This window comes from Hemitrygon akajei, chromosome 11 (assembly GCF_048418815.1).
Source record: "Hemitrygon akajei chromosome 11, sHemAka1.3, whole genome shotgun sequence".
Lineage (NCBI taxonomy): Eukaryota > Metazoa > Chordata > Chondrichthyes > Myliobatiformes > Dasyatidae > Hemitrygon > Hemitrygon akajei.
In genome coordinates, this window is record NC_133134.1 from 40078281 (window position 1) to 40091534 (window position 13254).

Below are 13254 nucleotides of genomic sequence, written 5' to 3' on the forward strand. Positions count from 1 at the left end.
GCCAGATAATGGTGGGTGATGAGGAGCTAGTGATGTTGGGAGGGTGTTGGGGGTATTTGGAAACAAGAATGAAATGATAGCATCCGAGTCAGAATTAGTAAAGTATCACCAAGTACAGAGGTAATGGTTGCTCAAACCTTGCAAAGAGTTGAGAATCGTGAAGCAGACTCTGGAAAGAACACAAGTTTATTTCCAGGCTAAACCACTGGAACAATCAAGTCTGGAGATAATGGGACATATTGTAGTTTTAGTATGGAGTTGAGAAGAGGCAGGAAAACAGCCAAATAGTACCACAAAGTAGGTATTATTGAAAATAAAGTGAAAATGCGGATGGAAGCTCATCTGTGTGTAAACAGTCTGCCTTAATTTGAAACAATTTCCTGGGATTGAAGTAGTGGCCAGGAAGGTTGAGTCATTGGAGAATCCAGTATTCAAAGAGGTAAGTGCACGGAGAACAAAACCGCAGATCATGCATGTCCGAACTAAAAACAGAATGAACTGAGCTTCTCAGAGGGTAGGCAGCACCTTTACGGGTAGATTTAGAATAAACAAATCAAAGAGGTGATATAGAATGTAATAATGTTAAAAAAAAAATCCTACTACTATCTTCCATTGATTGCATTGGAATTGAATCAAAAGGAGATCTACAAATTGGGTAGAAGATTTACTATTGAGCTTTGTACATGGTCGCCTGAAGTCAAAATCTACCTCACTTTATTTTACTGCACAGGATGAGGCCATTTGGCTTACTGCACCAGTGCTTCGCCCTGTTCAATAAAACTTTAGAAAGTCAGGGATGTCTGCCTAGCCCTGTAGCTGATAAACATCTCTAAAGTCCTCATTTCACCTGTAGTCACCTCACTGAAAGTTTGATGCCATGGTTATTGAACTCAGATTTCTCTGTGCAATTTTCTGTGATCCTTCAGATGAGGTTAAGGAACTGGTGGATCAGCTCACAGAGGGTGGAAAGAGTGTGCATGAGCTGCAGAAATTAAAGAAAAAGCTAGAAATCGAAAAAGATGAACTGCAGCTGGCTCTGGAAGAGGCTGAAAGTTCTCTGGAGGTAATGGAATTTGATTCTGTGAATGACTCTCAAAGTAATCTCTTAATTTACCATAGAAACGTGAATAGCATTGCATGGAAGCAATATCTCTGTAATGTAAGCTTGACAACAATACAAGACAAGGCAGACAGATAATGAAGCTTTCGCCTTGTATTGACTCATTGTAAACCATGTGCATGTAAGATTGCAGTTCTTAAGTCCTGTGGCTTTGCTTTGCATTGACACTTTGGGTGGTATCGAATGATCAATGACTCCTATCTTGCAGTTATTATGTGGCAGAAATGCTAAGGATAGAAGTTAAGAAGTTTAGTGCTACAAAGTTCATATTAGTGAACTCCGATGAACTCTAATTAACTCTTTATCATTCAAGCTTAATATTTTTATTTGCCTGTTTGAAACATGTTTTGCTAGGTCCTGCATACAATAAAATAATTTATGGCTAATTTATACGTCATTGAATGAACCTATTTGGCTTGTCTTGTCTGTAGTCAGAGGAGGCCAAAGTGGTTCGGGTACAGCTGGAACTGGCACAGGTGAAGGCAGACATTGAGAGGAGAATCCATGAGAAAGAGGAGGAATTTGAAACCACCAGGTATTTAGGCTGATGAGATTACTTTAATTCTAACATTTCTGTTTTAACTGTGTCCAATGCAGTCATTGAGTAAATCTTCATCGTTACAAGAATCCAGAACTATAGATCTTTTCAACAACTCAGATTAATGTTGTAGTCATGATTGACCCAACACCATCCATTTCATCCATGTCAGTTGCCCCCTCAAAGAAGATTGGGTGTAGTTATCACTATTATATTTCACTACTGTGACTTGGGCTTTGGTTTCAAATGCTGCTTTTTCCAATGAACTTACAGAAAGAACCACCAGCGTGCCATTGAATCACTGCAAGCCAGCTTAGAGGTTGAATCTAAGGGCCGTGCTGAGGCACTCAGATTGAAGAAGAAGATGGAGGCTGATGTGAATGAGATGGAGATCCAGCTTGAACATGCAAACAAAAACAATGCAGAGCTGGTCAAGACCCTGAAGAAGCTTCAGCAACAGCTTAAGGTAACGATGAGCTAGTCTTTTGTTTCATTGAAATGTGGTGATATGTCTCACTGGAAATGCTAGTGATTAATACCAAAGAATTAATAAGCAAGTTTGAGATAACTACAATGAGGTAAACACAAACAATTAGGCTTTTCATTTTGGTAGAAATGATTAGAGATTAGATATATCCTTACAAAACAATTTGTAGTCGAGTCACCCTGATTTTAAAATGCCAAAACCATCTCAAGATAATTCATGGGCAGTTAAATTTGATCTGAGACATATGAAACTATATCAGTTGTTGCAAGAAGTGCCATAAGAGAGACAGAAAGATTTAGAAAGGGATGTCAGAGCTTAGACCCAAGGACACTTAAAACATACAGTACCTGTTTGTGATTGAACAATGAAAATTGGATATATGTAACTCGCCAGACTAGGGGAAGCACAGAGATCCTTATCAGTTGTAGGGCTGGAGATGGTTACATAGATAGGGAGATGCTGTTGCCAATCATTGTTTTGACAGAACAGAACAACTTGCTTGTACCCCTCAGGAAACACAAGCTCAAATGGATGAAGATGCTCGCCGGCACGAAGAGCTGCGTGAACAGTACAATCTATCAGAACGGCGCATTAGTCTCCTGCAGACAGAGCTGGAGGAGCATCGCAACACACTGGAATCAAGCGAGCGATCTCGCAAGCAAACAGAACAAGAACTGGTAGAAGTAACTGAACGGTACAATGAACTCAACGTGCAGGTAACTACACGAATAAACTTAATGAAAGCAAATTCTAAAAAATCATTTAATGTTTTAGTAAGGAAATGCAGTCATGCACATGAAATCAAAATCATAGTCATTTTCAAAATGATGTCCAAACAACTTGGAAAAAGATCTGTTTTTTTTAATTCTAGAGTTCAATAGCAGCTTCACCATCTCTTTTCCTCTCTGCTTATGTGGGCCTTAACTGGAGTGAATTTTCAAGGTCACAGTATAGATCCCAAAGCATACTGACCTGCAGTGACAGCTTGTTTACAAGTAGTCTTTCAGCTTTCAGGTTAACTACAGCAAATGCAATCATCATTCTTGTGAGGTATAGTTGCCATTCTGAGATTTTTATGATTCATTGGTACCAAAATGTTCAAAGATCTTCTTATTAAGCATTCTCTTGAAATTCAGAATGACTTAGTTGCTGCCCAATTTTGTGGAAGGCTGAGTTCATGTTCAGGTTTAATTGTCATTCAACATGACATGAATACCCATGAGCAGTCAAATGAAACAGCGTTCCTCCGAGGCCAGGGTGCAAAACACGGTACCAATAGTCATACACAGCACAAGGCATATATAGCACAGTAAGGTGTGGCCAATGTGGGAACTGCAAACACTGTGTGCTTCCAGTGCACAGTCTGAGGGTTCTTAGTATCATGACAAGCATCTTTCCAACACTTTGAATACTCATGGGTCAATGATTCCCAGGAGAATGCTGCATTTCTTCCATGCAGAGAGTAGAAAAGATTGAAGGATATACTCAGTTTCTTTGAAGAAATGCAACATTCCCACAAACTCCTGGGAATCACTGACCCATGAGCATTCAATGTGGAGTGCTCAAGTTTCAAGATTCTGATATCAGCTCTGCGAAGGAGTCCTCATGAAGGTTCTCAGCCAGGAACATTGACTGTTCATTCATTTCCACAGATGCTGCCTGACCTGCTGAGTTCCTCCAGCATTGTGTGTGTGTTGCTCTGGATTTCCAGCATCTGCAGAATCTCTTGTGTTTATGCAAACAACTTGGGCCATTTTAGCTGACTGAATACAACTAAGGTTTCAATGTTGGAATTATTAGCCTGGGAGAGAAAATAACACTGGTTTGCCTATCCTTCCTGTCAATTTGAAGAATTTTATGGAGAAAGGATTAGTGGTATTTTTCCAGTACCTTCAAGTGCCTGGTGTACATTGATATCAGATTCATTTATGAGGGCAGAGATAACTTCTGTCCAGTAGACCATAAGTTTTGCGCAGATCTGTCACCTATTTCCTTAAACACCCTTTAGCTCAACTGCCCAAAGTCTGTGCTGGTGCATTGAAGAGAGTGGTGAATTTAATCTTCAATGTCTGCCTTCATCTAGAGGTAACTCCCTAGACATGGAAAGGGGACTACGTGTTACATGGCCTTGTTATGAGCATTTATTGCTGGAGGGCAGTGTAGTGTACCTGGGGCAGGATTGTTGGAGGGCCTTTTTCGTCCAGATATTGAGCATGTGGCCAATCCTCAGATTCTTCGGTTGCAGCTGGCAGTAAATGAAATGCTCCCTTGCTCATAGCTTTTGTTACCATGCAGCTCGAATTTTCTTTTAGATAATGTTAATATAATTTTGTTACTATAGTTGTGAAATAACCTGTAATTAATTATGTGCTAATGAATATAATCCATGAATTTTCTAAATAATAAACATACCACAACTTTTAACTTGTAACATTTTAGAGTTTCAACATATTTCCATTGTCAATGTTTCAAATACAACACAAATTGTAACAATAAACACAGAATGGAAGCTGGTAGCTCATTGTTAATAAACCACCAGCCTGCTGAATGTTGAAGTCATCTAGTCAATATTCATAGTGTGCATTTTACAAAAAATAAATCATTTAAATTGCTATGCAGTTCTCAGGCCACGTAAAAATTTCCTTCTCAGAACAATGGTCAGTCCACGCAGCTGTAAACAAAATTTAGAGGGAACGTTGTTCAGCAGTGTGGTTACCATAGGTTGCAGAGTTTTCCAGAAGATTAACCCCACGCTTGGGGGAAATTGTTACACTTAAGATGCAAAGATGTGGCAAGAATGATTAAAATAACTGCTGAAGCAATAACACAGCCTTATTTGACACCATTCTCCACTGAATGGTTCTGATTAAAGCAGTTCCAATTATAGTTCTTAAGTCACTGAGAGGCTAACATAACGTGGAAGTGAATTTCAGTGGGTAGCCATTGAAGAGGATCTTCCACTCTCACTCCTGATCAGTAATCTGTGCAATTTAGTGAAATGCTGGCCACAAGCAAGGTGTGCAATCTGTGAGTCAAACAGGCTGATGAATGTACATTTTTTATTAAAGCACTCAACTGGTCAAACTGAGCAGAATAAATAGCCTTAAAATGTTCTATATTTCCCTCCTTTAGAACAGCACCTTATTGGGGTATAAACGGAAACTGGAAGGGGATCTTCAGGCACTCACCCATGAGCATGAAGAACTGATCCATGAGTTCCGTTCTACTGATGAGAAAGCCAAAAAAGCCATGGTTGACGTAAGTTTGCAGCCTCGAATCATTCCACAATTAAAATGCACCAAACACGCTCAAAAGCAGCTTGACTAGGGTTGATCATTTCAGTTGTGTAATTGCATCCATCAGAAAATTAATCCAAGCACTTGCAGGTTTGATTTATCTCAGCACAGTTACTGTTTTCTTGGGCTTATTCACACTACCAGTAGTACTGCAGGCCATGTGTTGCATGTTTCTCCCACTGCCAGCAATATCTGGAGCTTTTGAGGGCAACTTACAATCTTAGTTGATAACTATTCAGAAAAACTAGGACTTCATCACACAGGAATCAGACTGGAGATAGCAATTTAAAGTTCTGCACTGTGACATCAATGTCAGTCTCCCAGATGCAAAATTCAATTGTCATCATTATGGAAAGTGATTAAATGAATTCCTTTTACAATCTCAGTTCTTGTGCTGTGATCACCACCCTATCAGCACCCTCCTCCTGGTGGTTTGGAAAGTGGAATTCGACTGAGCTAGTCAGCCGTATGGCTGGATGTTCAGGAGAGCACCATGTGATATTGTAAGCCCTCCAATCATCGCCAGTATTTATCAATGCACCTTAGAGAGCATCCTATCCAGATTTGTGTGGCATCTGCTCTGCCCATGATTGCAGGGAGTTAAGGACACAGCTCAGCACGTCACAGAAATCAGCTTTCTCTTCCTGGACTTTATGTCTAATTCTCGCTACCTTGATAAAGCAGCTAACATAACCAAAGAACACACCTGCTCTCTTCTCCCCCTCTCATCAGGAAGAAAATATAATTTGTATGCCTGAAAGCATGTACCAGAAGCTTCAAGGACAGCTGTTATAAGGGTGTTGAATGGTCCCTAGTATGATGAGAAAGGACTCTTGAGCTCCTTGTTATGACCTACTGTCTGACTGCTCTGAACTTTGTAGAACTTTATTCTGCACTGTTAATGCTTTCTCTTGTACACCTCAATGCACTGTTATAATGAATTGATCCGCATGAACAGCATGCAAGACAAGTTTTCCAGCGTACTTCAGTACATGTGACAATAATAAAGTAATTTACCATTCACAGTTCCTCCCCTCCCTTGCATAGTGGCCTTTCCTGCTGTTGTATTGTGGTTGCCCTGTGTCGAGTCCTTTAAGATTTCACTCACCAAATGATACTGTAGCTGTGAGCTCTACATACAGATCCCAAAATGAACACACTTGTCCGTTTTAGTGTATGAATCTGCGTACAAAGTGGCATTGCACATCTCTTCATATTTATATGTCCAAAGTTCTTGACATTTCTGTAGAAACTAATTAGCATTATACACAGCACATATTTAGCACACTATAAGAGGATGAAGTCCAATTTGTTGGCAATAGTTTGATTAGAATTATTGCCAAAAATCAGTCTGAATTTTTCAAATTTCTCAAAAAAAACGCAAGTGGTCACTCCTACTTTTTTTTTTGACCAGGCTTCCCGTATGGCTGAGGAGCTGAGGCAAGAACAGGAGCATTGCATGCACCTGGAGAAAATAAAGAAGAACTCGGAGATTACTATCAAGGATTTGCAGGGTAAACTGGAGGAGGCTGAACAAATGGCCCTTAAGGGTGGACGTCGCATTATCCAGAAACTGGAGACAAAGGTGAGGAGAGAAGAGGACAGTGCACACAGATTTGTCTGAGAAAATGGCTCATATTCAGAGCCAATTATTTACTGCACCAAGAAGGCAAAGGGGAAAAATGTTTCTGTGATAAACATTACATTGCTTATAGATTCTTATTAGAATAGAAAAAGATTCTGTGGGTTAACGTTCCCAGAATTCTCAGTGCAAGTTAATTTTTATCTGCCATTTGGAAGGTATGATTGGTGTAACTCCTAGAAATGGCTAATGCTTGCCAGGTTTTCCTTACTAACTGCTCAGCTTTGAAAGATGCAGCTTCAAAGCAGGCTTACCTTAGTTTCTTTCTCTTATTTTTGATTAATTGCTCTCTTGAAAGACACACATTTAGTGAGAATTTTTTTTTTTGCCACAACTTAGATCAAGGAACTGGAATCTGAGCTGGACACGGAACAGAAGCGCCACGTGGAAACAGTGAAAAATCTGCGTAAGAATGAGCGTCGGCTGAAGGAGCTGATCTTCCAAACTGAAGAAGATCACAAGACTAACCAACGTATGCAGGAACTGGTTGAAAAACTACAGAACAAGCTGAAGAGCTATAAGAGGCAGATTGAGGAGTCTGTAAGTTATCTGTACAACATTGGATGTGGAAATGTGTTTAAAAAAGCAAGCTCCATCAAATATTCCAAATTACTTCATCTTGAAAATCCTTCCTTAAAGCCCCTCTTTCAACTTAATTCTTTAAAATCCATCCCTAAAATTTTTCCAAAAGCCATTACAAAAATGAAAATTGTTAGGGTTTGAAAATATATGCATTTATATTTCAAAATCAGGTTTATTATCACTGACAAATGTTTGTGAAATTTGTAACTTTGTGGCAACAGTGCAATGTAATACATAAATTACTACAGGTTACAATAAGAAATAACAAATACCATGCAAAAAAATAGCAAAACAGTAAGGCAGTGTTCATGGTTTCATGAATCATTCCGAAATCTGATAGCTGAGTGGAAGAAGCTGTTCCTAAAATGTTGAATGTGAGTCTCTGGGCTTTTGTACTTCCTCCCTGATAATAGTAATGAGAAGAGGGCTCCTCTTAGATGATGAGGATCCTTAATGATGAATGAGACCTTCTTGAGGCACCACCTTTTGAAGATGTCCTCAATGGTGGGAAGATTAGTGTCCACTTTGGAGCATACTGAGTCCATAACACTGCAGCTCTTTTTCAATCCTGTGAATTTGCATGATGCAATGATTCAACCTGCCAGAATGCTGTCCAGATAAATTTGTAGAAATTTGGTGCCATACCAGACCACCTCAAATTCCAAATGAAGTATAGCCACTGGTGTACCTTCTTCCGATTGCACCAATATGTTGGGCCCAGAATCAATTTTCTGAGATGTTAATGCCCAGGAACTTGAAGCTACTCACACTTTTTACCGCTGACCCCTCGATGAGGACTGGTGTTCTACTGTTTTCCCATTCCTGAAGTCCACAATCAATTCCTTGGTTCTACTGACATTAAGTGCAAGGTATTTCTGATTACCTAATTTTAACCCATAACTGATAAATCTAATATTATTGATAAATCAACAGAGTCATCTCAATTTCATCTATCCAGTTAGTAAATTGTCTGATATTTTAAAACAGGAACACTTCAAACATTGTGAAGTAAACTCTATTATGCAAGCAACACGACCAGATTTCAACAACCATTTCCCTTGATGATGTAATGATTGTAAACTTTGAAATTTCTCAAATAGTGATATGTTGTGAGGGTATCTAATATTGCCCTTTATTGATTATCAAGCCTGAATTTTTCTTGGCAAAAGTTCCTATCAGCATCTATAGAGGGAGTTGATGTGCTTACATTTTATTTACTGTATTTGAATCTTTGACAGGGAAATGGTGGAGATAGAAGTGAGTCTAGAGGAGGGTGAGATATTAATATCAGAAATGCTAAATGGGAATATATAGGCAGGCAGATGTACTCAACTAATTCCAGTGGAACCAATCATCAGGTACCACCACCCCCAACACTGTTACACCTATTCAGAACAACAACCAAAGACTTATTTTACCTTCTGCCATTGTACTGGAATTTACTGTATCTCATAAAGAATGTAATCAACATTCTGTCATTCTGTATAAGGCCATCTTGGGTAGGGTCTAATTTTCTGCTCCAGAAGGAACATTTAGGACACAGCTTTTCTGCAGCTACTAGAAGGATGCATGAGTGAGTAGGCATACAGGCTTCTCTTCAGAGAAGTCTGTGGTGGAGTCGCAGCGAGGAAAAGGACCCAAATATTCTGAGAATCTCAAAGGAGTTGATATGGTGAGAGGCCAGCAAAAGTCCCCTGACCACTTCTTTCACCAGTAGAATTTCAAGGCCATTAAATGACTTACAGCTGCAAGGTCTTACCGGTAATTGTTATAATTAATTTCAGAAGCAGAGGTCAGCACACAAACACATTTTGCTATATTGTGCTCTATATATCAGAGAATTAATTTCTCATCCTAAACACTCTTAAAAACTAATCTTTCAACAGTGCCAACTGATTTTGAACTTGCAGTATTCTCCAACACCCACCTGAGTGCCAGTTACTTAACTTCCAGATCTGCGAGGAAAGAATCTTTTAAATATTGGCAGATTAGACTGATATTCACTGCTCTCTTTTGTTATTCTTCACAGGAGGAACAGGCTAACCAAAGCCTGGTAAAATACAGGAAGACTGTCCATGAGCTGGATGATGCCGAGGAGAGAGCAGGGATGGCAGAATGTGCTCTGAACAAACTCCGCACCAGGAACCGGGTTTCTGCAAGCAAAGGTTACAGCACCATTGAGGTCATCCAAGTGTCCTCCAAGTCCACTACTGAGGAGTAGGCAGAAGCTTCATCCATTTCAGCTGGTAACATGAATTTTTGTAATACAACAAAACCACATTTTAAAATGCATATTAAAATGACTGTAGTTAACAATTCATTTGTAATTGCTTCTGCATTCTTTCTTGGCTCAGAGTGTACAATGGCGGATAGCTCTTTGCAATTTTGTTTCTTGGTCCAAAGTACTTAAGTTATATGTCTGTTCCATCTTCTTATTTCTTTGCTAAATTGCTGGCTTCAGTGTCATCTCTGGTTCATTGGTTCAAGAGTCATCAGTTAGTTCAAGGGACTTGGCAACTTCATTCATACTGGTGCTCTCAGTGAAGGACTGAAAGAATTGATGATTGCTGGAGGCGTTTCATTTACATGTGAGCTAAGCTGGTTTGTGGATTTGCCCCTTCAGGTGGACAAATATTTGGAAGATAAATAGAAAAGTTTGGTATATTGGCCAATGTTCCTAAAGCATTCTTTCTGATAAAAGCATCACACCATCTATTACACCTTTCTGTGAACAAGTTCGCAGACTTCAATAAAGTAAAACAAGTTATATTAATGGAAGCCCTCCTCTTACTTGCTGTTTGGTTCCACAAAGTGCCTTAGAAGGCTATAACAGATGAGGCAAGGCAGTCTAACTGTCTCCAATGACTTCTGCACACTTATCATGTTCAGGTCCTCGATGCTTTACTCAACAAATCATTCAAGATACCCAAGTGTCATTGGCTTTACCATTACCTATTTAAAAGTGGCAGGACTGCATCAGATTTAAGGCTCATCTGTTATCCATGGTAAATACTGACCAGTGCCACCAGATCACAAAGCAGGGAAATATTTTTCTGACTTTGTTGAAGGGTGTTGAGACTAATGGCCAAGACGGAGAACAAGCTGAGCGGATCAATGCTATTTAAATTCAAAGGGCAAGGTGAGGGAGTGAGAATGAGGGTTGACTTTGTAATGGCAAAGGCAAAGATGGTCAGACGAGTTCTCTTAATAAATCTCACCATTCCTATAACCACCTAAGCAAGCAGCATTATTGAAGTTGAAGCTATGGATTAACATTTAGGTAGTCTGAGTTGGATTGTGCTATGACTATGAGAATGATTGGCTGTAGTTGGAATTGAGTTAGGAACGGGTATTGGCTCTTTTGCCCTGGATCCTTGTGGCATGGTTCAGTGACATTCGTAACTAATCTATCACCTAACTCCAAATGCCGTCTTTTCCCAAAGAAGCCAAGACTTTGCACTTGGGATTTATTATCTCACATTGATCCTGAAAGAATGGGTAGATAGGAGAGATCTAGTCAACCATGGATTAAATCATGTTTCACAGATTCCTAACAGATCAGTAAGAACCTGAGGAATCATATCCAACCACCTTCAGGCAAAATACAAGGGAAAGAATTTGAAGTTTGTCATTGGTGTTAAATAAGGCCTAGAGAATTTGAACTCATCTCAACACTTTGACTTAAATGCAACTAAGCATTGTGAGATAAGTGCAGTACAACCGATAGCAAATACTCTTGTTGGTTTTAGTCAAAGTGATCCAAGCAAGCATGTTCACCGAAAAATTATGTACGGAGTTTTCAGTTCACTGAGCTCCTCTTCCTGGTGAAGCAATGTTACAAGTACCAAAACCTGAAGCTGGTGAGTTTAGCCCTTTGCTTCCCAAAGCTCTCAACAGAAGACACAAGAGACTGCAGATGCTGGAATATGGAGCAAACAACAAACCTCTGCGAGAACTCAGATGCAGCACCATCTACCTCTATAGATGTTGCCTGAGCTGCTGATTCCTTCCAGCAGTTTGTCACTAACACTGGGGTTTGCCACATGCCATGTTTGCCTTTGTTCAAGTCCAATTTATAAAGGTTAATTGTTTTGGTCAGGCAGCAATTACTTAAAATGTTGATAGGAATATACATTATAATGTGAGGCATTGAATACAGGGCTATCAAACTTAAACTTGTTTCATTTATTTTCAGGGTTATGCATGCCTTCCATGACAGCTGTCAGCCATTCAGTTGAAGACTATATCTGCTGAAAACCTGTCAGGCTTTTCAAAGGATACTGGAAAATTTCCCATCAAAAATCAACAAAGATCACAAATTCATCTAATTGTTGAGCTGTTTAGAACAATTGCAGAGTTCCATCCCTCCTGACATGGACAGATATCTCTAATAACAATGGTGACAGAAAGAACATTTGCACTCTCAAGTCAAGGATAGAGTTGTGCAATTCCATGTATAACCTCTCTGAATGTGTAAATACCCATTCACCCCAGTTACAGAAATAAATGTATAGTTCAGTAACCAGCTCTACTTGGCTGTTACTTATATTTTGTATTCGTTCAATGCGTATCATCAGTGGGAATTTGATTCCTAGAAATCATTAATAACTTTCAAATGTTGTTGCTGACAACATTGATGATTTGGTAAAACATTGGCATGGTACAGAATCTAAATGTGTTGCTGCGTGGTACATGCAGATGCAATGAAACCCACTTATCCACCACCTCATTCATCTGACGTGGTCCACATTTACAGGTTACACTAACAGGTTTTACTTACCTGTGGTAAACAGTCCAAAAATGTAAGTATTTCAATAGCACGCATGTGATTGTATATTCTAAGAGTGGAAAAGAAACCCGAGTACAGAAGGAAAGCATTCCTTATTCCATCTCTCATCAGCCAGAATTGTCTCTCCTGTTGGTCACCCAATAGGACTGTGAGAAGGTGTCAGGATATAATGAGTAAAAGTTTGAGCTGATGCATGACGTCCTCCTGTAAGAAATGGCCTGCTAGACCCCACTATTCGGACTTGTGCATGGAGAATAACTGCTTAAGGCAGATACCGGAGAACTGCTAGTGTTCATGACTCCGTACGTTAGTATGAGTCAGTGCACTCAGAAGGCCAGAAGTAAAACAGTCACAACAGACAATACTGTATATCATTCTAAGTTCATGTTCAATGCTAACTAATCGAACTGTAATTTTAATAACACATCCCCATTGAATTAATGATGACAAATTATATTTTAGTACCCCAGTCAGGAAAGTCTTCGGAGAGCAAATATTTATTAATGTGTAGCTTGTAATTTATCAGTGTCTTATAGCAGTGACATTTCTGATATATACATCTGGTATACATATGAATGAAAATATGAGCAGAATATGAGGCATTATACTGTGCAGAAATCAATCTCTCTTTTATTCATGCATAAGACATGTAATTTTGCAGTATAAATCTCATCCCTAATAGAAACATTTCACACCAGCGCAAATAAAGTAAAAAAAACATTAATTTGAGTGTCACTTAAGAACTCCAGAAAAAATATGTATGCAGAAGAAAATGGAGTATTGCACTGATCAAAGCTAGC

General features: G+C 39.3%; 1 protein-coding gene across 1 annotated transcript in view; it reads left to right on the top strand.

The window, feature by feature from the left end:
* The window catches only part of LOC140735511 (myosin-16-like), a 62970-nt gene extending 50783 nt beyond the window's left edge, over nucleotides 1-12187 (top strand). Inside the window, exons 37-45 of the mRNA XM_073060672.1 lie at nucleotides 927-1063; nucleotides 1552-1655; nucleotides 1932-2124; nucleotides 2658-2861; nucleotides 5278-5403; nucleotides 6856-7026; nucleotides 7423-7623; nucleotides 9695-9911; nucleotides 11861-12187. Coding sequence (XP_072916773.1) covers nucleotides 927-1063; nucleotides 1552-1655; nucleotides 1932-2124; nucleotides 2658-2861; nucleotides 5278-5403; nucleotides 6856-7026; nucleotides 7423-7623; nucleotides 9695-9886 — 1328 coding nt within the window. The 3' untranslated portion in view covers nucleotides 9887-9911; nucleotides 11861-12187. The remainder of the gene's footprint in view (nucleotides 1-926; nucleotides 1064-1551; nucleotides 1656-1931; nucleotides 2125-2657; nucleotides 2862-5277; nucleotides 5404-6855; nucleotides 7027-7422; nucleotides 7624-9694; nucleotides 9912-11860) is intronic.
* Nucleotides 12188-13254: the final 1067 nt, after the last annotated feature.